This window comes from Aegilops tauschii, chromosome 3 (assembly GCF_002575655.3).
Source record: "Aegilops tauschii subsp. strangulata cultivar AL8/78 chromosome 3, Aet v6.0, whole genome shotgun sequence".
Taxonomy (NCBI): domain Eukaryota; kingdom Viridiplantae; phylum Streptophyta; class Magnoliopsida; order Poales; family Poaceae; genus Aegilops; species Aegilops tauschii.
In genome coordinates this window covers 398,413,241-398,439,639 of record NC_053037.3, presented here as the reverse complement: position 1 = coordinate 398,439,639, position 26,399 = coordinate 398,413,241, and the positions used below count along the sequence as shown (strand labels likewise).

The following is a 26,399-nucleotide window of genomic DNA, read 5'->3' as shown; positions in this document are numbered from 1 at the left end:
GTTTACATGGCAACAAAATAACAGCAGACAAAGACTTGGAGAAATTACTAAGTCTCTGAAATCAGAAACATTACGGGGCCTAGTTTGCATGCTTGTACTAGTCACCACAGAGATCACAAAAATACATGGCATACACCACTGGAAAGATGGCATGGCATACAACAAAACACATGTAGAGCCCATTCCCATAAGATGCACAGATTAAAAGATACAAAAATAACAAATCTCCAAGTTCTGCTAAGTAACAGCAGATAACAGCAACTAGCACTCTTGCATCAGAGATTTGGGCATCAAGATGGACTCTAATGAATATAATACAATTGAACAAAATGTAGAGCATCACGAGACGAACAATCGATATATTACACGCGCGAAACTGAGCTATATGCAGAGAGTTATGATGCGTTGAACATGGGCACATGCTATAATATGTTGAAGACTTGGAGAAATTTCGGGGTCTCGGGGTCAACCTTGCTGGTTCAGATCTGGATCGAGGAGCTCGGGCTCGCCGGCGGGAGGAGGCGCGGCGGAGGAGAGGAGGCTCGGGGAGGCGCGGTCCGGCGAGGGAAGACGAGGAGGGCGGCCGGAGGAGGAGATGGACGGCGCGGCGTAGCGGCGCTGGCGACGGCGGAGGTGACGCGGTGGCGCGGCGGCGGCGGCGTGGTGCCGGCGGGCGACGGCGGCGAGGCGGCGGGGCCGGCCGGCGCGCGGTGGAGGGAGGCGTCCGGCGACGGCGCAGGAGGCGATTAGGCGTCGGGCGGCGCGGGCTCGGGGACGGGCTCGGGGGCCTGTGGCGGGCTTCCCGGGCCGCGGCGGACGGCGCCATGTGGCGGACGCCGATTGGGCAAGGGCGGCGGCGGCCTCGTCCGGCCGCGGCGGGGAGATGGTTAGGGTTTGGGACTGCGAGAAAAATTCGGGAGAGACACATATTTATAGGTAGAGGGAGCTAGGAGAGTCCAAATGAGGTGCGGTTTTCGCCCACACGATCGTGATCGAACGACCTAGAGCATGGAAGAGAGTTTGGTGGGTTTTGGGCTGTTTAGAGGGGGGTTTTGGTGCAACACACAGAAGGCATCTGCGGTTACCCGGTTAACTGTTGGAGTACCAAACGACCTCCAAATGGAACGAAACTTGACCGGTGGTCTACCGGTGGTATACCAAGGCCACTTGACAAGCCTCGGTCCATTCCGAGAATGTTTGACACCCGCTCACAAAAGAAAACAAGAGGGGTGCGCCGGAGGAGATGGGAGCGCCGGATTGCAAAACGGACAACGGGGAAAATGCTCGGATGCATGAGACGAACACGTATGCAAATGCAATGCACATGATGACATGATATGAAATGCATGACATGAACAAAATGCAAAACGAAAGACAAAACCCGACCACGAGGGAATATCATAACACATAGCCAAAAATGGCAAGAGTTGGAGTTACAAATATGGAAAGTTACATCCGGGGTGTTACAAGGTGCGACGGTCAGGTCGCATAGCAGGGCAGGGGCCTAACAATCTGAAACTGTAAGTTTCAGATTCAGTTACAGCAGTTATCACCAGATCTATGTGAGATTCAGTTCTGTCAGTTTAATTCTGTCAGTTTATCAGGGTGTTTGCAATCTCAGTGAGATTCAGTTCTGTCAGTTTAAGTGTCTTTGAACAATTTCAGTGTCCATGTGTTGTCTATGTAAGACTAAATGCTATCTATGGGAGACTAAGTCTTCCAAACTTCTCTGAATTTGTTTGAACCTGTGATGAAGCAATTTATGAAGTAAACAGATCTCAGCAAGAACTTATGATACAACACACACAAATAAACTGCATCAGACTTAGATAATTTAGTTCTTAACTTAACTTAGCACCAGTTCTCAGCATCAGGATAATATTTGGGCAGTACAAATCAGGGCAAACAACACCCCCACACCAACCAAAATGATCTGAACCCATTACAGTTCTTAGGTAGTTCAAAGGTAGTTCATAGGTAGATCAGGGCATATTTGCATCAGACTGATCATTCCTAGGCCAATTATATATAGGCCTCATATATACTTACCATCCAGAGCTGCCACTTCACTCCTCCATCACAACTTCCTTTATCTTGTCCAGCTTTTCCTTGCACCCATGACCAACCTTAAGGAGCTCAGCAATGACATTCTCCAGCTTCTTCTTCTCTTCTTTAAGGAGATCTTTCTCCACCTCTAGCTCCTTCATGGCCTTCCTTGTGTTTTGGATTATATCAGCTTGACTCTGAAGGATGCACCTTTGTTCTTTCTTGAGCTTAAGCTTCTCCATTTGAAGCTCAATCTTTGCCTGCTCCTCAAGTTGCTTCTTCTTCTCCTTCAGTTCATTGATTGCCTGGCTTGTGCAATCCATGTCATGAGATTTGATTCCATCCTGATAATCAAACAACTTGGACACATCATCCACCAGCTGGCTATACTGATTGGCCAGAGAATCAAGCTCCTTCTGCAGTTTTGCAACCTCTATCCCATGAGCCTCATTATCCTGGGCTCTACTGTTGAGGATATAAACCTTAGAGTCACCCACCCGGAGGGGCCGGGTTACTCATAATGGTCATCACCTGAAGCCCTGCGCCAAGCTTGAAGACAGCGGGCCAAAGATGGGCTTAAGGCCCGTAGTTACAACCACCATTATGGTAGAACTTGTAGTGTAAGGCAAGAATAGTTGAGAGTCCGAGCCGGACACTCTTATGAGCCGGCCGGGACTCTGAGAGCTGCTGGGCGTCAACCTCCTTATATAAAGGGACGACCCGGCGGCGGTTTAAGGGCAAGAAAGATCTCGTCGAGAGCCAGGCATAGCAGTTAAGCTCCCTGGTCATCGAAACCCTAATCAATACCACCTCAACTGGACGTAGGCTTTTACCTTCACCGTAAGGGGCCGAACCAGTATAACCCTCGTGTTCCTTGTCCCGTTTAACCCCTTCAAGCTTCCTAGCTGCGATGGCTCCACGACTAAGTCCCAGCTCGAGGACATCTGCCGTGACAATTCCACGACATCTACCAAGGTTCTGCTCATGATACATATCCCAGAGCTTGCTTAAGCACCTTTGCAGAATTACAGGCCAGGGGGCATCTACCCACTCCAGAACACCACAGTTCACACCATCCTGAAAATCAATTTAAATTTACAGTGAACAAGCAAATTCAGAATAACAAATCATAAACAATAATGATATAAATAGCTACACTAGCTAGTTAGTTCTATACTAAAAATACAATACATCAATATGTTTCATATGTTTTCAGTGCTCTTTACTACAAGTACAGTATTCAGACATACCAATGTTTTCAGACTTAAGGAAAATTCAGAAAAACAGCAACCAAACACTCTGTTTCCACTACATAGCAGAAATTCAAGCTAATCAAATCCACACCAAATTGGTCCATTACCTCAGTAGGACATCCTATGAATCTCCTGCCAGTGTCAGTGCCTTCAAATGCCACAAACTTGCCCGCCCTCTGCCTGTGCAGGATGCACCTTCTGTCAGATTCAGTCACAAGCCCACAGAAACTAGGGTCTATCACAGTATCAGGAGTTTGCTGCAAAAGCAAAAGCATACTATATCAACAACAACTCACATATATCAACTTAAATGGAAAAATCTCAAATATCTTCAAACCCTAACCCTAACCCTAGAACAGAACAGACAGGAGAGGGAGAGGATAGACTGAGCTGACTTATAAAATACTCCATTTGCATGCTGCTGAACTCGCTCATGTACTCGTCATCGTCGTCCGAGGTCTCGTTGCTGTTCGGCCACGACGGCATGGTCGCGGCGTCGCTGGAGCGCGACAAGAAGAAACAGAAGCAGAGGAGAGCAGAGAGGAGTGGAGTGAGCTCGGGGGAGAGTGAGAGAGCTGGTGGGGACGAGCGGCCCGGTCGGCCAGGTTATGACCTGGTCCCGACCAGGTGCGACCGACGAGCGGCTCTAATGGCCCCGCGCGCGCCGTTAGCCGTTAGGCGGGCCGCCCGCCTGGCAAGTGGGCCACTCACGTCAGAATCGCGGTTAAAATGGTCAAAACCACCATTCAGTCAACCTGGTAGTTTTTAGTCACGTTTTTACGTTTTTTTGGTAGGTTTCGGCCACTTTTAAAAAAGTGGTAGTTCTGTGGGACGCGAACCCCTAAACTGGTAGTTTTTTGTCAAACACTCGTTCTGTTAGTGAACACATACTTAGAATGTCTGGATATCATAATCACTTGACTCAGCTGGGAGTTAATCTTCCAGATGATAGTGTTATTGACAGAGTTCTCCAATCACTGCCACCAAGCTACAAAGGCTTCATGATGAACTATAATATGCAAGGGATGGAGAAGACAATTCCCGAGCTCTTCGCAATGCTCAAAGTTGCGGAGGTAGAAATCAAGAAGGAGCATCAAGTGTTGATGGTTAACAAGACCAATAGTTTTAAGAACAAGGGCAAGGGAAAGAAGGGGAACTTCAAGAAGAATGGCAAGCAAGTTGCCACTCCCGGGAAGAAGCCCAAAGCTGGACCCAAGCCTGAAACTGAGTGCTTGTACTGCAAAGGGACTGGTCACTAGAAGCGGAACTGCCCCAAGTATTTGGCAGATAAGAAGGATGGCAAAGTGAACAAAGGTATATTTGATATACATGTTATTGATGTGTACCTTACTAATGCTCGTAGTAGCACATGGGTATTTGAGACTGGTTCGGTTGCTCATATTTGTAACTCAAAACAGGAGCTACGGATTAAACGAAGATTGGCTAAGGACGAGGTGACGATGCGCGTCGGGAATGGTTCCAAGGTCGATATGATCGCCGTCGGCACGCTACCTCTACATCTACCTTCAGGATTAGTTTTAGACCTGAATAATTGTTATTTGGTGCCAGCGTTGAGCATGAACATTATGTCTGGATCTTGTTTAGTGCGAGACGGTTATTCATTTAAATCAGAGAATAATGGTTGTTCTATTTATATGAGTAATATCTTTTATGGTCATGCACCCTTGAAGAGTGGTCTATTTTTGTTGAATCTCGATTGTGGTGATACACATATTCATAATATTGATGCCCAAAGATGCAAAGTTGATAATGATAGTGCAACATATTTGTGGCACTGCCGTTTAGGTCATATTGGTGTAAAGCGCATGAAGAAACTCCATGCAGATGGACTTTTGGAATCACTTGATTATGAATCATTTGATACTTGCGAACCATGCCTCATGGGAAAGATGACTAAAACTCCTTTCTCCGGAACAATGGAGCGAGCCAATGACTTATTGGAAATAATACATACCGATGTATGTGGTCCGATGAGTGTTGAGGCTCGCGACGGGTATCGTTATTTTCTGACCTTCGCAGATGATTTGAGCAGATATGGGTATATCTACTTAATGAAACATAAGTCTGAAACATTTGAAAAGTTCAAATAATTTCAGAGTGAAGTGGAGAATCGTTGTAACAAGAAAATAAAGTTTCTATGATCTGATCGTGGAGGCGAATATTTGAGTTACGAGTATGGCCTTCATTTAAAACAATGTGGAATAGTTTCACAACTCACACCACCTGAAACACCACAGCGTAATGGTGTGTCCGAATGTCGTAACCGCACTTTATTAGATATGGTGCGATCTATGATGTCTCTTACCGATTTACCTCTATCGTTTTGGGGTTATGCATTAGAGACAGTTGCATTCACATTAAATAGAGAACCATCTAAATCCGTTGAGACGACACCATATGAACTGTGGTTTGGCTAAGCTGCCGTTTCTTGAAGTTTGGGGTTGCGACACTTATGTCAACAAAAGCTTCAGCCTGATAAGCTCGAACCCAAATCGGAGAAGTGCGTCTTCATAGGATACCCTAAGGAAACAATTGGGTACACCTTCTATCACAGATCCGAAGGCAAAATCTTTGTTGCCAAGAATGGTACCTTTCTAGAGAAGGAGTGTATCTCGGAAGAAGTGAGTGGGAGGAAAGTAGAACTTGATGAGGTAATTGTACCTTCTCTCAATTTGGAAAGTAGCTCATCAGAGAAATCCGTTCTCGTGATGCCTACACCAACTAGAGAGGAAGCTAATGATGATGAGCATGAAACTTCAGATCAAGTTACTACTGAACCTCATAGGTCAACCAGACCACGATCCGCACTAGAGTGGTACAGTAATCTTGTTCTGGAAGTCATGTTACTAGACCATGGCGAACCTACGAACTATGAAGCTATGATGAGCCCAGATTTTGATAAATGGCTTGAGGCCATGAAATCTGAGATAGGATCCATGTATGAGAACAAAGTGTGGACTTTGGTGGACTTGCCCGATGATCGGCGAGCCATAGAGAATAAATGGATCTTTAAGAAGAAGACTGACGTTGATGGTAATGTTACTGTCTACAAAGCTCGACTTGTCGAAAAAGGTTTTCGACAAGTTCAAGGAGTTGACTACGATGAGACTTTCTCACCCGTAGCGATGCTTAAGTCTGTCCGAATCATGTTCACAATTGCCGCATTTTATGATTATGAAATCTAGCAAATGGACGTCAAAATTGCATTCCTTAATGGATTTCTTAAAGAAGAGTTGTATATCATGCAACCAGAAGGTTTTGTCGATCCTAAAGGTGCTAAAAAAGTATGCAAGCTCCAGCGATCCATCTATGGACTGGTGCAAGCATCTCGGAGTTGGAATATACGCTTTGATGAGGTGATCAAAGCATATGGTTTTATACAGACTTTCGGAGAAGCCTGTATTTACAAGAAAGTGGGTGGGAGCTCTATAGCATTTCTAATATTATATGTGGATGACATATTGTTGATTGGAAATGATGTAGAATTTCTCGATAGCATAAAAGGATACTTGAATACGAGTTTTTCAATGAAAGACCTCGGTGAAGCTGCTTATATATTGGGCATCAAGATCTATAGAGATAGATCAAGACGCTTAATAGGACTTTCACAAAGCACATACCTTGATAAAGTTTTGAAAAAAGTTCAAAATGGATCAGTCAAAGAAAGGGTTCTTGCCTATATTACAAGGTGTGAAGTTGAGTCAGACTCAATGCCCGACCACTGCAGAAAATAGAGAGAAAATGAAAGTCATTTCATATGCCTCAGCCATAGGTTCTATTTTGTATGCTATGTTGTGTACCAGACCTGATGTGTGCCTTGCTATAAGTTTGGCAGGGAGGCACCAAAGTAATCCAGGAGTGGATCACTGGACAGCGGTCAAGAACATCCTGAAGTACCTAAAAAGGACTAAGGATATGTTTCTCGTTTATGGAGGTGACAAAGAGCTCGTCATAAATGGTTACGTCGATGCTATTTTTGACACTGATCCGGATGACTCTAAGTCACAAACCGGATACATATTTATATTGAATGGTGGAGCTGTCTGTTGGTGCAGTTCCAAGCAAAGTGTCGTGGCGGGATCTACGTGTGAAGCGGAGTACATAGCTGCTTCAGAAGCAGCAAATGAAGGAGTCTGGATGAAGGAGTTCATATCCGATCTAGGTGTAATATCTAGTGCATCGGGTCCAATGAAAATCTTTTGTAACAATACTGGAGCAATTGCCTTAGCGAAGGAATCCAGATTTCACAGAAGAACCAAACACATCCAGAGACGCTTCAACTCCATCCGTCATCAAGTCAAGGAGGGAGACATAGAGATTTGCAAAATACATACGGATCTGAATGTAGCAGACATGTTGACTAAGACTCTTCCACGAGCAAAACATGATCAACACCAAGACTCCATGGGTGTTAGAATCATTATAATGTAATCTAGATTATTGACTCTAGTGCAAGTGGGAGACTGAAGGAAATATGCCCTAGAGGCAATAATAAAGTTGTTATTTCATATTTCCTTATTCATGATAAATGTGTTTTATTCATGCTAGAATTGTTTTGATCGGAAACCTAAATACATGTGTGAATACATAGACAAACACTCTGTCCCTAGTGAGTCTCTACTTGACTAGCTTGTTGATCAAAGATGGTTAAGCTTTCCTGACCATAGACATGAGTTGTCATTTGATAACGGGATCACATCATTAGGAGAATGATGTGATGGACAAGACCCATCCGTTAGCTTAGCATATTTATCGTTCAGTTTTATTGCTATTGCTTTCTTCATGTCAAATACATATTCCTTCGACTATGAGATTATGCAACTCCGGGATACCGGAGGAATGCCTTGTGTGCTATCAAACGTCACAACGTAACTGGGTGATTATAAAGATGCTCTACAGGTATCTCCGATGGTGTTTGTTGAGTTGGCATAGATCGAGATTAGGATTTGTCACTCCGAGTATCAGAGAGGTATCTCTAGGCCCTCTCGGTAATACACATCATAAGCTTGTAAGCAAACGACTAAGGAGTTAGTCACAAGGTGATTTATTACGGAACGAGTAAAGAGACTTGTCGGAAACGAGATTGAACTAGGTATGAAGATAACAACGATCAAATCTCGGGCAAGTAACATACCGATGGACAAAGGGAATTACGTATGTTGTCATAAGGTTCGACCGATAAAGATCTTCGTAGAATATGTAGGAGCCAATATGGGCATCCAAGTTCCGCTATTGGTTATTGACCAGAGAGGTGTCTCGGTCATGTCTACATAGTTCTCGAACCCGTAGGGTCCGCACGCTTAACGTTCGTTGACGATATAGTATTATATGAGTTATGTGTGTTGGTGACCGAATATTGTTCGGAGTCCCGGATGTGATCACAGACATGACGAGGAACTCCAGAATGGTCCGGAGGTAAAGATTGATATATGGATAATAGTGTTTGGTCTCTCGAAGGGTTCTGGAATTTACCGGAAGGGGTTCCGGATGCTTCCCGAAATGTTTGGGTACGAGAACACTTTATGTGGGCCAAAGGGGAAAACCCACAAGGTTTTTGGAAAGCACAAAAAAAAGTTTTGTGGAGTCCAGGGGCCAGACGCCAGGGTCCCTGGCGTCTGGGTCCAGACGTCGGGAACCCTGGCGTCTGGTCCTGGAGTCCGAGAAGGACTCTTGCCTTTCGGGTAAAACCAACTTTGAGGAGGCTTTTACTCCAAGTTTAGACCCCAAGGCTCAAGATATAAATAGAGGGGCAGGGCTAGCACCCAAGACACATCAAGATTCACCAAGCCGTGTGCCAGCAACCCCTTCCCCTCTAGTTTATCCTCCATTATAGTTTCCGTTGTGCTTGGCGAAGCGCTGCAGAGATTGTTATTCACCAACACCGTCACCACGCCGTCATGCTGCCGGAACTCATCTACTACTTCGCCCGTCTTGCTAGATCAAGACGGCGAGGACATCATCGAGCTGAACGTGTGCTGAACGCGGAGGTGCCTGATACGTCTCCAACGTATCTATAATTTTTTATTGTTCCATGCTATTATATATTCTGTTTTGGATGATCAATGGGCTTTATTATACACTTTTATATTCTGTTTTTTTCCTATTTCAGTGTTTCGAAGGGAAGGAATATCAAACGGAGTCCAAACGGAATGAAACCTTCGGGAACGTGATTTTCTGAACAAACGTGATCCAGAGGACTTGGAGTGGACGTCGAGCAATCAACGAGGAGGCCACGAGGCGGGGGGGCACGCCTACCCCCCTGGGCGCGCCCTCCACCCTCATGGGCTCCTCGTAGCTCCACCGACCTACTTCTTCCTCCTATATATACCTACGTACCCTGGAAACATCAGATACGGAGCAAAAACCCTATTTCCACCGCCGCAACCTTCTATACCCGTGAGATCCTATCTTGGGGCCTTTTCTGACGCTCCGCCGGAGGGGGCATTGATCACGGAGGGCTTCTACATCAACACCATAGCCTCTCCGATAATGTGTGAGTAGTTTACCTCAGACCTTCGGGTCCATAGTTATTAGCTAGATGGCTTCTTCTCTCCCTTTGGATCTCAATACAAAGTTCTCCTCGATTCTCTTGGAGATCTATTCGATGTAATCTTCTTTTGCGGTGTGTTTGTCGAGATCCGATGAATTGTGGGTTTATGATCAAGATTATCTATGAACAATATTTGAATCTCCTCTGAATTCTTTTATGTATGATTGGTTATCTTTGCAAGTCTCTTCGAATTATCAGTTTGGTTTGGCCTACTAGATTGATTTTTCTTGCAATGGGAGAAGTGCTTAGCTTTGGGTTCAATCTTGCGGTGCTCGATCCCAGTGACAGTAGGGGAAACGACACGTATTGTATTGTTGCCATCGAGGATAAAAAGATGGGGTTTATATCATATTTCATGAGTTTATCCCTCTACATCATGTCATCTTGCTTAAAGCATTACTCTGTTCTTATGAACTTAATACTCTAGATGCATGCTGGATAGCGGTCGATGTGTGGAGTAATAGTAGTAGATGCAGGCAGGAGTCGGTCTACTTGTCACGGACGTGATGCCTATATACATGATCATACCTAGATATTCTCATAACTATGCTCAATTCTATCAATTATTCGACAGTAATTTGTTCACCCGCCGTAATACTTATGCTATCTTGAGAGAAGCCACTAGTGAAACCTATGGCCCCCGGGTCTATTCTCTATCATATTAATCTACCGTTATTTCTATTACCGTTTATTTTGCTTTCTTTACTTTTAGTCTTTATCATAAAAAATACCAAAAATATTATCTTATCATCTCTATCAGATCTCACTTTTGCAAGTGGCCGTGAAGGGATTGACAACCCCTTTATCGCGTTGGTTGCAAGGTTCTTATTTGTTTGTGTAGGTGCGTGGGACTTCAGCATGGTCTCCTACTGGATTGATACCTTGGTTCTCAAAAACTTAGGGAAATACTTACGCTACTTTACTGCATCACCCTTTCCTCTTCAAGGGAAAACCAACGCAGTGCTCAAGAGGTAGCAAGAAGGATTTCTGGCGCCGTTGCCGGGGAGTCTACGCACAAGTCAAGGCATACCAAGTACCCATCACAAACTCTTATCCCTCGCATTACATTATTTGCCCTTTGCCTCTCGTTTTCCTCTCCCCACTTCATCCTTGCCGTTTTATTCGCCCTCTTTTCCCTTCGCCTTTTTCTTGCTTGTTCCTTGAGATATTTGTTGTCATATATGTTTGAAACTGGGGAGGTTATCGCTGATAATAACATGGGAAACTTTGATGCCTTTGATGATCCTCCTGAGGAACCTACTATCTTGCATATTAAAAGGTTTCGAGTTGGTAGTGGTAATATTATTGGGAAAGGAGTTATTCAAGATTTCTTTACTTGTGCCGATGCTTTGCCCATTATGGGTGGCTCTATTCTTTACAGAACTAGTAGCCTTGCGGATGCAATATCTTTGCTCATAGTTGAACTTGAAAGACAATTTCTTCATATGCATCCTTGCATACAAAGAATTTTCCTAGTATTCTCTAATATTGAACACTCTTCTGTTAAGCGTGCCGCTACTATCTTTTTGGCTCATGAGTTCAGATTTATAATGAAAGAGGCTAAAGAATTTTTTGCGCATTATAGGGTTGATGCTGGTCATCCTCCTATAGAAGCTATCCTTTTTAACCAAGAAGATATAATGCGTTTACAATCTTTAGATCATGTTGCTTATAATGAAAATCTTAGAAAAAAGGTTCCTACCGATGTTCTAGTTGATAGAATTTCTGAACTTAATGATGATTTTGCTATTCAGAACAACGGGCTAGGTTTTTCTCTTGAACAAAGGCTCGTGACTTTTTGCCAAAAGAACGCTTGCAATGATGAATTGGTTGTGCAATATAAGGGGCCAAAGGAGGAACCCATACCTCCCGAGCTTGATCTTGGGGACTTTTGTCCCATTAAATTTAGCCCTTTTGATTATTTTTGCTTGCCACAAAGAAAACTTGCTGCTGAACGTAGAGAGTATGAGAGAAGTTTTCATGACTTGCCTTACCATTATTATGGCAATACCTAGATCTATCCTCGCTTTTATGCCTAGCTAGGGGCGTTAAACGATAGCGCTTGTTGGGAGGCAACCCAATTTTATTTTAATTTCTTGCTTTTTTATTTCTGTTTAGTAATAAATCTTTGATCTAGCCTCTGGTTAGATTTGTTTTTATGTTTTAATTAGTGTTTGTGCCAAGTTAAACCTATAGGATCTTCTTGGATGATAGTTATTTGATCTTGCTGAAAATTCCAGAAACTTTCTGTTCACGAAAACAATTGTTAAAAATCACCAGAACATGATAAAATACTGATTCCAATTGAAGTAGATCAATAACCAAATTTTCTAGGTCCTCCTATTTTGGTAGATTTTTCTGAGTTCCAGAAGTTTGCGTTTGGTACAGATTATTACAGACTGTTCTGTTTTTGACAGATTCTGTTTTTCGTGTGTTGTTTGCTTATTTTGATGAATCTATGGCTAGTAAAAGAGTTTATAAACCATAGAGAAGTTGTAATACAGTAGGTTTAACACCAATATAAATAAATAATGAGTTCATTACAGTACCTTGAAGTGGTGTTTTGTTTTCTTTTGCTAACGGAGCTCACGGGATTTTCTGTTAAGTTTTGTGTTGTGAAGTTTTCAAGTTTTGGGTAAAGATTTGATGGATTATGGAACAAGGATTGGCAAGAGCCTAAGCTTGGGGATGCCCAAGGCACCCCAAGGTAAAATTCAAGGACAACCAAAAGCCTAAGCTTGGGGATGCCCCGGAAGGCATCCCCTCTTTCGTCTTCGTTTATCGGTAACTTTACTTAGGGCTATATTTTTATTCACCACATGATATGTGTTTTGCTTGGAGCGTCTTGTATGATTTGAGTCTTTGCTTTTTAGTTTACCACAATCATCCTTGCTGTACACACCTTTTGAGAGAGACACACATGATTCGAAATTTATTAGAATACTCTATGTGCTTCACTTATATCTTTTGAGCTATATAGTTTTTGCTCTAGTGCTTCACTTATATCTTTTAGAGCACAGTGGTGGTCTTATTTTATAGAAATTATTGATCTCTCATACTTCACTTATATTATTTTGAGAGTCTTAAACAGCATGGTAATTTTCTTTCATTGTGAAATTAGTCCTAATATGATAGGCATCCAAGATGACAATAATAAAAACTTCCATATTGAGTTCATTGAATATCATGAGAAGTTTGATACTTGATAAGTGTTTTGAGATATAAAGGTGGTAATATTAGAGTGTGCTAGTTGAGTAATTGTGAAATTGAGAAATACTTGTGTTAAAGGTTGGCAAGTCCCGTAGCATGCACGTATGGTAAAAGTTGTGTGACAATTTTGACACATAAGGTGTTCTTTTATTGCTTTCCTTATGAGTGACGGTCAGGGACGAGCGATGGTCTTTTCCTACCAATCTATCCCTCTAGGGGCATGCATAGTAGTACTTTCCTTCGAGGGCTAATAAACTTTTGCAATAAGTATATGAGTTCTTTATGACTAATGTGAGTCCATGGACTAGACGCACTCTCAACCTTCCACAATTTTCTAGCCTCTACGGTACCGTGCATTGCCCTTTCTCGCCTTGAGAGTTGGTGCAAACTTCGCCGGTGCATCCAAACCCCGTGATATGATACACTCTATGACACATAAATCTCCTTATATCTTCCTCAAAACAGCCACCATACCTACCTATCATGGCATTTCCATAGCCATTCTGAGATATACTGCCATGCAACTTACCACCGTTCTGTTTATTATGACACGCTCCATCATTGTCATATTGCTTTGCATGATCATGTAGTTGACATTGTATTTGTGGCAAAGCCACCATTCATTATTTTTCATATATGTCACTCTTGATTCATGGCATATCCCGGTATACCGCCGGAGGCATTCACATAGAGTCATATTTTGTTCTAAGTATTGAGTTGTAATTCTCGAGTTGTAAGCGTGATGATCATCATTATTAGAGCATTGTCCCATGTGAGGAAAGGATGATGGAGACTATGATTCCCCCACAAGTCGGGATGAGATTCCGGACTAAAAAAAAGAGGCCAAAGTAAAAAAGGAGAAGGCCCAACAAAAAAAAGTGGAGAAAAAGAGAGAAGGGACAATGTTACTATCCTTTTTCCACACTTGTGCTTCAAAGTAGCACCATGATCTTCATGATAGAGAGTCTCCTATGTTGTCACTTTCATATACTAGTGAGAATCTTTCATTATAGAACTTGGCTTGTATATTCCAGTGATGGGCTTCCTCAAAATGCCCTAGGTCTTCGTGAGCAAGCAAGTTGGATGCACACCCACTTAGTTTCTTTTGTTGAGCTTTCATATATTTTTAGCTCTAGTGCATCCGTTGCATGGCAATCCCTACTCCTCTCATTGACATCAATTGATGCGCATCTCCATAGCCTATTGATTAGCCGCGTCAATGTGAGACTTTCTACCTTTTTGTCTTCTCACATAACCCCCATCATTATACTTTATTCCACCCATAGTGCTATATCCATGGCTTACGCTCATGTATTGCGTAAGGGTTGAAAAGGCTGAAGCGCGTTAAAAAGTATGAACCAATTGCTCGACTTGTCATCGGGGTTATGCATGATGAGAACGTTTTGTGTGACGAACTTGAAGCATGGCCTAACTATATGATTTTGTAGGGATGAGCTTTCTTTGGCTATATTATTTTGATAAGACATAATTGCTTGGTTAGCATGTTTGAAGTATTATTATTTTTATGTCAACATTAAACTTTTATCTTGAACCTTTCGGATCTAAATATTCATGCCACAATAAAAAGAATTACATTGAAGATTATGCTAAGTAGCATTCCACATCAAAAATTCTGTTTTTATCATTTACCTACTCGAGGACGAGCAGGAATTAAGCTTGGGGATGCTTGATACATCTCCAACGTATCTATAATTTTTTATTATTCCATGCTATTATATATTCTGTTTTGGATGATCAATGGGCTTTATTATACACTTCTATATTATTTTTGGGACTAACCTATTAACCGGAGGCCCAGCCCAAATTGCTGTTTTTTTGCCTATTTCAGTGTTTCGAAGGAAAGGAATATCAAACGGAGTCCAAACGGAATGAAACCTTCGGGAACGTGATTTTCTGAACAAACGTGATCCAGAGGACTTGGAGTGGACGTCAAGCAATCAACAAGGAGGCCACGAGGCAGGGGCGCGCCTACCCCCCTGGGCGCGCCCTCCACCCTCGTGGGCCCCTCGTAGCTCCACCGACCTACTTCTTCCTCCTATATATACCTACGTACCCTGGAAACATCAAATACGGAGCAAAAACCCTATTTCCACCGCCGCAACCTTCTGTACCCGTGAGATCCCATCTTGGGGCCTTTTCCGGCGCTCCGCCGGAGGGGGCATTGATCACGGAGGGCTTCTACATCAACACCATAGCCTCTCCGATGATGTGTGAGTAGTTTACCTCAGACCTTCGGGTCCATAGTTATTAGCTAGATGGCTTCTTCTCTCTCTTTGGATCTCAATACAAAGTTCTCCTTGATTCTCTCGGAGATCTATTCGATGTAATCTTCTTTTGCGGTGTGTTTGTCGAGATCCGATGAATTGTGGGTTTATGATCAAGATTATCTATGAACAATATTTGAATCTCCTCTGAATTCTTTTATGTATGATTGGTTATCTTTGCAAGTCTCTTCGAATTTTCAGTTTCGTTTGGCCTACTAGATTGATCTTTCTTGCAATGGGAGAAGTGCTTAGCTTTGGGTTCAATCTTGCGGTGCTCGATCCCAGTGACAGTAGGGGAAACGACACGTATTGTGTTGTTGCCATCGAGGATAAAAAGATGGGGTTTATATCATATTGCATGAGTTTATCCCTCTACATCATGTCATCTTGCTTAAAGCGTTACTCTGTTCTTATGAACTTAATACTCTAGATGCATGCTGGATAGCGGTCGATGTGTGGAGTAATAGTAGTAGATGCAGGCAGGAGTCGGTCTACTTGTCACGGACGTGATGCCTATATACATGATCATACCTAGATATTCTCATAACTATGCTCAATTCTATCAATTGCTCGACAGTAATTTGTTCACCCACTGTAATACTTATGCTATCTTGAGAGAAGCAACTAGTGAAACTTATGGCCCCCGGGTCTATTCTCTATCATACTAATCTATCGTTATTTCTATTACCGTTTATTTTGCTTTCTTTACTTTTAGTCTTTATCATAAAAAATACCAAAAATATTATCTTATCATCTCTATCAGATCTCACTTTTGCAAGTGGCCGTGAAGGGATTGACAACCCCTTTATCGCGTTGGTTGCAAGGTTCTTATTTTTTTTTGTAGGTGCGTGGGACTTGAGCGTGGTCTCCTACTGGATTGATACCTTGGTTCTTAAAAACTGAGGGAAATACTTACGCTACTTTACTGCATCATCCTTTCCTCTTCAAGGGAAAACCAACGCAGTGCTCAAGAGGTAGCAGTATCGTACGTTCGGTACTTGATCGGGACGGATCATGAAGGTGTACGACTACATCAACCGCGTTGATAAACGCTTCTGCTTTGCGATCTTCAAGGGTATGAAGATGCTCTCCCCTCTCGTAGCTATGCATGTCCATGGATAGATCTTGCGTGTGCGTAGATTTTTTTTTTGTTTTCCATGCAACGTTTCCCAACAAAGGGTACTATCATTTTCTCGTCTTGCAAGCAAATTTTCTCATGTCGTGAATCCCTTGAAGCCGAACCATGTGCGTGTGTGCAAGGTCTCTTGTTGGCTATACAGAGAAGTGATCTTCCAGTCATGATCGAGATGGACTCTCTTATTGCATTGAAAGTTGATCCAGGCAAAAGAGATGGATAGATCAATCTACGCATCGCTTATTAAGGATATTAGATACCTTATGTCTCTTTGTGAATCATGTATTACTCATATCAATCGTGGTCAAAATAAGGTTAGTGATAGGTTAGCCAAGTTTGCTCGTTTAGAAGGCAGAACCATGACTTGAATCGGTTCGGGGCCTTTCGTTGCTATAAAACTGGTTGCGACTGATTGTATGAACTTTTTGAGTAATACATTATTTCACCCGCAAAAAGAAAGTGATTTTTTTGTTTGTCATGAAAACACGATATCAACGCAAGATAACACTTAGTGATCTAGCCAAAGCTACTTTATCGAACTAACCACATGATGTATGTGGTAAGCAACCTAAAAAAAACTTTCTCGGACTAGTAGGGCATCATTTTGGAATTGATGTAACCTTTTGTCGTTTCCTTGTAGGAATGGAACATTTTTCTCAATATATAGAAATATTAGTTGCCTTTCATTTTCATTAAGGTAGAGAAAGAGTTAAGTTACATTATTTAGGTGAAGAAGAACATCCTCTTGATCAGCCAAAGAAAAAAAACAGCACACACACCGCCTAACAATTCTGCTACTCTTCTCTAAACCATGCCTCAATCTGCCTTGCAAGAAGTCACCATTTATGCTCTTCCTCCGCCGTGACTACAACCTTTTGCATCGCCGCAGCCTTACCCTCAAAAACCCTAGAATTCCTTTCAAGCCATATTTTCCATAGCCCCACAATCAAAATCGTAGCTAGCTCCTTCATTCTAGCACGCGGCAGCCTTTCCTCCATTGAGCACCAACACTCTCTCATGTGATCGACCGCATAGGTGTAAGTCGTGTAAGCCTGAAGCCACGCAACAAGGGAAGCCAGAACTGCCTCGCGAATGAGCACTGAACCAACAGGTGATCGATAGACCCACGAGCCTAATCACAAAGAGGGCAACATGCAGGGTGAGGGATGCCCCTTCTAGCGAGACGGTCCGTCGTCCAACGTCGATTCCTCATGAACAACCAAGTAAAAACTCGTTCCTTCGTTGGTGAATGATTTTCACAACGACCTTTGCATAGTCAGTGCTCTCGGTGCCAAAGAAGTATGTGAGTTATGCCTTATATTTTGCTCTATGAACACCGAGCGGATTCCGCCCCAGCAGTCGGCTTTCGTAGGGCATCCCTGATCCCCAAAAATGAGAACCCCCACACGCGGGCGGGCCGCCCCAGTATACTGGCTTCGTGCCCCTTCTATTGTTAGATGGTAGGAAAACAATTTCTAATAAGGCGCGTCAGGTTTTTGGCCAGTTTTTCCTGTACAATTCAGTGGTTTTTAGCTCGTTCTTTTATTTTCGGCCTTTTTTTAACTTCAACCATTTTTATGGAAAAAGTGTTTATTGTTTTAGAGAAGTACAAGAATTAAAAAAAGGACTTAAAATTTAAATAAAGATCGCAAACATAGAAAATATTCATGAATTTTTTAAGTGATAACAATTCTAAAAATGTTTCTAAATTATTTAAAAATCATGAATTATTAAACTCTTCTTGAATTTGAAAATATTAATTAGAGTATGGCAGGTGTTCGCGAATTTTTAACGTGTCCATGAACTTTAAAAGATATTCACAAAATGCTCATCAATTAAAAATATCTCATCAATAAATTATTAATAAAATTTTAAAGATTTTCACAAAATTTAAAATCACAAATCTTCAAGAAAAAATTATCTTTTAAAATAAATAAATGAATAACAATGTAAAAGGAGAGAGAATAAAGGGGGGAAGGAGAGAACAAAAACATGAAAAAGGGATACAAAAAGTAAAAAAAAGAGCAAAAGCAGAAAATAAAAATAAGCAATAATAGGAAGAAAACCAAAAAAAGGTAGAAAAACATCTCCTCGAAAACCATCAGTTCTCAGTTGTCCCATGTACCATCCAAAAATCGTTAGAACCGACGGTACAGTTGTTAGCGCTAAGGTCCATAGTAGGTTACGTTTGCAAAGTTCACTCCATCTTTTCTAATGGTGACAAGTGGCGGATCGGAGGTTGTTCGTTTGTGCTGTTTTTCTTCTTAGATTCCTTTTTTTAAATGATTTATCTCCAACCGTGTGTTGAAATCATGAACCATTTTCACCATTGTGTTTGCTGCGTCGAGATCTTCAAAATTAGATCCATGTCGATAGGTTTCGATGAACTTTTTCTGACAAAATCTATGCTCTAAACTGCAGTAACCTGTGTTTAAAAAATGTACCAAATTGTGCTTCAAAACTATATTAAAATGTTTTTTGTTATTTTGGGCGCAAACTGTGCTTTCATGCAGCATGTCCTTCTCGCATCAAAGCACAATTGTGTTTTACCTATTTCAGAAAAAGCATAATTGTACTTCACTTTTCAACGATGCACAACTGTGCTCATCACTCTTTTCAAAATAGCGCAGTTGTGCTGTCACGTACTCACGTTAGAAGCACATCCGTGCTTCACGCGAAGCACTAGTGTGCTTTCACATGCCTGGCAGTTTTTTCTTTCAGCAAAATAAATAAAAAACTAAAAATAGAAGGAAAAAACCCAAAAAAACATCCCGATGCAAGAAGCATCCAACGCACGCCCTTGTGGCGGCGTTGGCGCGCGCCACATATGACTCTGGAGTGCTCCGCGCCAGAAAAAGTGTCAAGTAGTTTCGTCACAAAAGGGGTAACCTCCTGATTAGTTGCTCCCATATTTTTTGGAAATTTTCAAAAGATTCCTTTTGGTTGTCGAGTTTGGTTTCTCTGGCTTTTTTCAACCGGGTTTTAGTGTTGGATTTTTTTCACTTGTTTTCTTAATTTATTCATTCACTTGCACTTGCATTCGTGTTTTTTAAAGTTTATGAACATTTTTCCATCCGTGAATTTTCTCAAATTCATGAATACTTTACAATGTTGTGTTTTTTTATTAAAAATATGAATATTTTTCAAATTGGTGATTACTTTCTAATCTCATTAATGTTTTTTCATTGAACATTTTTTGAATACACAAACATTTTTTAACCTTTGAACTATTTTGCCAATTTGATGTACTTTTTAAATTCATGAACTTTTTTGTATTACATACATATTTTTTCAAATTAACCAAAGAAAACCAACTGGTTTATCTGACACAGCAAACCAGCGATAGGCACGCGATTTGTTTTGGAACCGGCGATAGCGAGTAAGTGAGCTACTTCGGCCGTGGCCCGCTATGGCGCGTGTGAGCGTGAACATACTCTTCAACCGCTTAAGGCTGCAAAGAGGAGGTTTCAACATGCATCGCTCCCCCCCCCCCCCCCCTACATGAGCTGCTCAACTAGAGTGAACACATGTTTTTTTAAAATATTTTTCACTATATTTTCTTATTTTTGCCAATTTAATTTTTAACTTAAAAAAGGTCCATGAATATGATTTTTTGTGAATTTTAAAATTTGTTCAGGATTTTTTTAAATGTCCACGAATTGGAAAAAAAGTTCAGGAATTTGGAAAATGTCTAACTGTCTTATTTTTTCTGTAAATTTAAAAAGCTTCAATAATTTCAAAATAATGTCCACAAATTTGAAAAAAGTTCATGAATTTGAAAACCCTGAGAATTTTTTAAAATGTTCATGAATTTGAATAATGATATCATATTTAGAAAGATGGTCATGTATTTGAAAAATGATCCTGAATTTGGAAAAACGTCCATGAATTTGAAATGAACAATTGCAAAATTTAATTGTTTTACATGAATTCAAAAAATGTGTACAATTTTTAATTAAATGTTTACGAATTTAGTAAAATTAATGAACGAAAAAGGTGTTGACTACTTTGAAAAATGCTCATACAACCAAAGAACTAGTCATGGATAGAGATTCGTGGAAGTTAGATCTCTACATGCCGAAACCATGAATTAGTTTCGAGATCTTATGGGTTCTAGCTCCAGCCTACCCCAACTTGATTGGGAGTAAATGCTTTATTTTTGTTGTTGTTTTAAAAATATTCACGAATTCATTAACATTAAAATAGGAAAATAAAAGTGATGAAAAAGAAAGAAAGAAAAAGAAAAGAAACCCGGAAAAACCGGTGAAGAAAAAAAGATAAAGCAAAATTTAATAATGAAATTGAAATGAATAAACCGATTAAGTAAAATAGAAAAACCAACAGAGAAGTAAATAAAGGAAAAAGGTAAAATAAAACCCGACTTGGAAGCTTTCAGAAACTTTTTAAAACCGTTCCTCGCAGCTAACCGCTTAATAGGCTGGCCCATTCCCAGACGCTGTAACATGGACCATTCCAGGCCGACCCACTGCGCTGCTGTGTCGACCGCCTGCTAAGTCCCGCTAGAACAAAGTCCCCAAACCCTCCGCCCCCCGCCGCCGCCGTCTAGCTTTAGCATCCCTCCGACGAGCAGCAGCCACCACGGAGCGACGCTTCGGCGGGAAGGTATGATTTCGCACAATTTTTCTTATTGCCAACGATCCCTTTTCCCTCCGCAGTCCGCACTCACGAAGCGTAGTAAATTCCTTTTTCATTATAAAGGGAGAAAAATTGTCCAGCTGCAGTTGATGTTAATCCACATCTGACGAGATTAGGTCGCAAGGCCGTTGCGTCGGCCATCCCGCCGCTGGTAGAACCCATCCCGTAACCGAGCGAAACTACCCCCTTCGCTTGTAGCCATCCATGTATGTTGATATGTCCTGCTACAGGGCGGTAGCTATGCGTACCACACGATTTCAGATTTTTAGGATATTTTCGGGAACTGTGTGAATTATTGAATTTTCCTGAGACATTTTCCAGTTTCTTGAGTTGTTTTATATTCCCTCCGTTTCTAAATATAAGTCTTTTTAGATATTCCAATACGGAACACATATAGGGCGGAGCAAAGTGAGTGAATCTACACTCTAAAGTATGTCTATATATATCCGTATGTAGTTCATATTGAAATCTTTAAAAGGTCTTATATTTAGAAACGGAGGTAGTATATGAAAATCCACGTCAGTCCAAACGAATTCTCATGGTGGAGGGGATCGAATAGAGCGACATTCAGTCCATGTGGGGATTGTGTGGAAGGATGGTTCCCATTCCCTTGACAGTGGTGGATAATGGAGCAGGGCGAGAGCATTCCGTCAACTCATCACCGGGATGTTCATGTTGAATAAAAGTTCAGGGCCATATGTTCTATGAATAGCCTGCTGTTTATTAATAGGAGCATCATATGACAGCATATGTTACTATTTGCAGAGCAAACAAAGAGAAATGTTCTGAATTTTCGGTGGCTACACAGTATTTCTGTGTGGAGCTAACAGTGCGCATGAATTTGAGCTATCATATGTTTCGTCGAAGACTTTTTAGTGTAGTGCAGGGAGCTTAAGCTGTTAGACCTTTTCTTGATTTTTGTAGTGAAAATCAATACAAAAAACCTTGCTTCTAGTTAAGTACTACATATTAGCTAAAAGTTTTTTAAAATCTTTTGTTTCAGATTGTAGGACAGGAGTCCAAGCATCTAGCAGCTTGTTAGCTACAAAATGAACAAGGGGAAGATTTTCAAGTTGGCAAAGGGATTTAGAGGAAGGGCGAAAAATTGCATAAGGATAGCACGGGAGAGGGTTGAGAAAGCCTTGCAATATTCCTACAGGGACAGGCGTAACAAGAAGAGAGACATGCGGTCCCTATGGATTGAGCGCATCAATGCTGGTACACGACTGCATGGGGTATGTCTCGACCTGTTTGCTAGGAATGTCTAATAACCATAGTAATTTTATTTATTTATGAATAAAGAAAGAAACATCATCTTTTGAATGATTATCTCAAGACAGGCAGGTCGATAGAAAACCAGCAGCCTTGCATTCTGTGGTTTAAGTAACTCTTTTCTTGCATCTGACTGCCAGGTGAATTATGGCAACTTCATGCATGGATTGATGAAGGAGAACATCCAACTGAACAGGAAGGTGCTCTCGGAGCTGTCAATGCATGAGCCATACAGCTTCAAGGCACTTGTTGATGTATCTCGCACTGCATTTCTGGGGAACAGGCCACCTGCCCAAAAGGAAGGTCTAGCAGCTATTCTGTGAAACAGCTTGTCCAATAAATCACACTGCTGCCATGACGGTCTTACCGTTTTCCCTTCGTTGCAACTGAAAGTTATTACCAGTCCACCAATATCTTGTATTCGGGAGGTGACTCATGTAATCTCTTTTTGCCATTCCCTGTGGTATTCTCTTTAGCAGGAACACCTTTTCAATGAATTATTGCTCATTTGGCCCCTTTCTGTTGGTCTTATAGAGAGAGGTCTCTGTGTTACAAGTTACCAATGTTGATTGTTAATTCTGTAGCAATATGATAGAGATCGGTGACCCTTGTGTTGTGCTCATCTATAATTGTGACCAGTAAACACCCCTCTTCTAAATGCATACTTGTAAAGTGATTGTGTCTAGAGAGCGAAACAAAGGGAGTGTTGCACGTCTCTTCATTTTCATCGCAAGAGTTAAGAGTGCATGATGTTCAGAATTCTTTTGAAGTTATGGAATCTTCTGGCTCGATCCCAGTAAGGCCTTGCTTGTTTCAGCTTCAACTTCTGTCAAATCAGCTGTGGATTCGCTTCACTCAGAATCAGCTTTGCCACTCAAGGACACCGGGACGTGCTTCAAGAAAATAGCCGTTTGTTTCAGATTACGCTTTGCCCTGAAGCTGAAACAAACAAGGCCCAAGTCCAATGTCCTTGTTACTCTTGGTCAGTAACAGACCTCTTCTGATTATTTACACTAAAAAGGATATCCTCTGATTACACTTCCCATACCAGCCATTCATTGGTGTATAGAAGAGAACTAGCAGTACATGTTTTTGATCAGATGGGGTGCTCAGAATCTCAGCTCACTTGGCATGGAGTAGTGCATATGCTAAAACAGACATTCTTCTCCTGAAAATGAACAAATTTCGTGCATTCCTTTGTCCCTTTCTTTACTTTGCTAATGTTCCCAAGACCCATCTGACAATGGTCATACATGCACATGTGATGTGAGATACATATATTGTCTATAACTTCAAATTCTGCTAAAACAGAATACTAATACTCATATATAGAAATAGAGCCGCACCCGCGGAGCATAATTATTCTGTAACATGTTATATGTGCTTACCATTGCTTGATTAGGTAACAGGACCAGGCAATGCACTCAGGTACTTTCCACATATGTGGCAACTGCTCCAGCCAACGAATACTACGGTGTGTAAAGAATGTTTTCTGGATGGCCAATGTGTACATAATGTTATGGGCCAGCTTCTCGGTGTGTCTGGGCTCTCCTTTTCCGGACGGAATAATAAGAAAGCTTAAAGCAGAGACATTCCAGGAATTTACTTGCGCACACAGGTTTGTGGTTGATTCTCTTTTCTTTTCCCGGCCAATCGCACATCAGATCTGCTCTTCCATTTTGTCTGTATATGCTTTTCCTTGGTAAACTTTTGTCCCTACCCATGCGAGTGTGAACGCCACATGTTGATCAGAGCAGAGCACCAGAGCCATGGATGCAGCTGGTGGCCTCCTCTTGGCTGGAATGCACCAGAATTTTATCAGCCGATGTGGGAATAAAGCAGCCCTCCTCCATGATTGCATTATCAAACAGTGTAAGCATTCTCTGAAAACTATTTCGTCAAATCCACTTCTTCTTGCCCTCTTTGCAGGTTGCAGAAAGGAAGTTCTCTGGTTTCTTTTGCTTGTGTGGTTCTCTGCCATTCACCCTCATAAAATATCTCATGTTGTCTACATATTGCCTTTTGTTATTGAGATATACATACTGCAGGGTACAATATTTCAGTATCCAGGATATACACCCCCTGCTCCTAAATATAAGACATTTTGGTAGTTCAGTTTAAACTGCCAAAGCGTCTTCTATTTACAAACAGATGTAGACATGTAGTATACAATTGCTTCTGAAAATTGAGGAGTTCTCGATCTAACACGGCACTGTTTGCTTTTACTGTGACTGCACTGAGTAGGTAACCAGCTTGGCTAGAATGACTAGAGTCGAGTGACATATTGTGCAACCTCCCATCCTATGCTTTCTGTATGACGGAGACAACAGTAGGTGAACCACGCAAAAAATGACTCCTATCCTAGTGATCTCACAGATCATACATGAAGGGTCTGGCTCTGGTCTAGTACATCAGGCCATCTAATCAGTCTCTGTACCCATGGTTTCCGCATGGACACGTTATTATACGTTTCCTTTTCTGATTAGCTGAAACGTTTCGCCTCCAGAAAGCTTAACCGTTGGACTATTTCGGTGAAGATATACCAACCCCGAAGTTCACATCACCCATGAAAGCTTAGCAGCCATGCAGTAGTACGAGTAGTATTTATCTTTTGAGCCCAGTCACGCTGAAGCGATCAATTGCCAATTGGAGCAGATGGCTTGCTTGTCATCGGCTCCTTGGGTTTGGTGGCCATCTCAGGAAAATAAACCGGACAATAGGCTCATCTGACCACATCCACTCGAAGAGAGTTTGACCTTCTGCTCCTGACGTTGCGAGTTGCAACCATAATAGTTGGTGCCACCTTCCCCGCTCTAGAAGCGCGGTTCAAACGTTTAGCATGCCAGTGACACCCTTCCTAGTATTTTCAATTGTAGCTTTGGTTACAATGTTGCTTTTCAATGCACAGTTGGTTTCTCTCCCTTCAGTTCTTTCCTGTCCCCTCCGATGATGAGCTCCGACGGTATGAACTTTTTCAAATGTTTTCATCGAGCGGGTAGGTCTGGAAGTTCATTGGTTTAACCCTTACGGGAATCGCCGAATCGATCACGCGATGAATGCTTAATTTTGCTTGGCCCCTATATTGCAAATTCACTACTGTAAGCAAAGACATCTTCCTGCGGTGCACATTGCCGTGGTCTCTTTCGGCCTTGCCCTTTCATCATCATTCGCCATCTCCATCACCAAGGAAACTATGAGTTCACTTGACATTCTAAGGTTAGTCTAACCTAGTGTTCATGTGAAAGAAAAGGTTAGTCTAGTGTTAGGTGAATAGGTGGGCCGGTGGCTATCGCTGAAAGGATCAGAGATCTCCTTTAGAGGCACTGCTGTAGCATTTCAATTGTCTCACTTCCATCGGGGTGGTTGATCTGATCTCCCTTACGTTGTTCGGCTACGATCACGTCACTGATCGTGTAGCTTGAACACGCAGGGCAGCCTTGGACTTTGCACCATCAGAGACCCAGGTAGTACATGGAACAGGTTTTCCGGTCACAGTTTTGTGGAAAAGTTTCCTAGTGCTAGTTTTTTTTTTCCTGCTCCTGTGGAGTTGGCAGTTCTTTTTTTTTAGAAAAGGAAGGAGTTGGCAGTTCTTGGAAAGGTGAAAGAGAAAAAGGACCAGGTGCCTTCCTCGTGCTACTAATTAAAAAAAATGCTTTAGGCAAAGGAAAATCTTTATATGATGGAGAGAGTGACAATGTGACATGCAAGAAATACCATTTTACTTGATAACGAAGAAATAATAGATGATGTATTTCTGTTCAGCATTAATATGGTTGGACTGGCTGTCAATGAAGTTAAACTTTTTCTGTTCAAGAAAATGATGCTTCATGTGCAAGTAAGTCCTTTTTTCTTTCTTTTTGGAGAGAGGAATGAGGAATCTGCAGATAAATCTAGCTGCCTTCTGAAGCAATTATACTCTTTGGACAATCAACAATAATACCCTTTTAACCGGTTTCCTCGTCTTCTCAACT

At 41.8% G+C, this 26,399-nt stretch overlaps 1 protein-coding gene across 1 annotated transcript; it reads left to right on the top strand.

Annotated features, from left to right (window-relative positions):
- Nucleotides 1-20,972: 20,972 nt before the first annotated feature.
- Nucleotides 20,973-23,071, top strand: LOC109764697 (uncharacterized). Its single transcript, XM_020323487.4, has 3 exons — nucleotides 20,973-21,123; nucleotides 22,160-22,391; nucleotides 22,569-23,071. Exons 2-3 carry the CDS (start codon nucleotides 22,206-22,208, stop codon nucleotides 22,749-22,751), a joined length of 369 nt encoding a protein of 122 aa, XP_020179076.1. The 5' UTR covers nucleotides 20,973-21,123; nucleotides 22,160-22,205; the 3' UTR covers nucleotides 22,752-23,071.
- The last annotated feature ends 3,328 nt before the right edge of the window (nucleotides 23,072-26,399 follow it).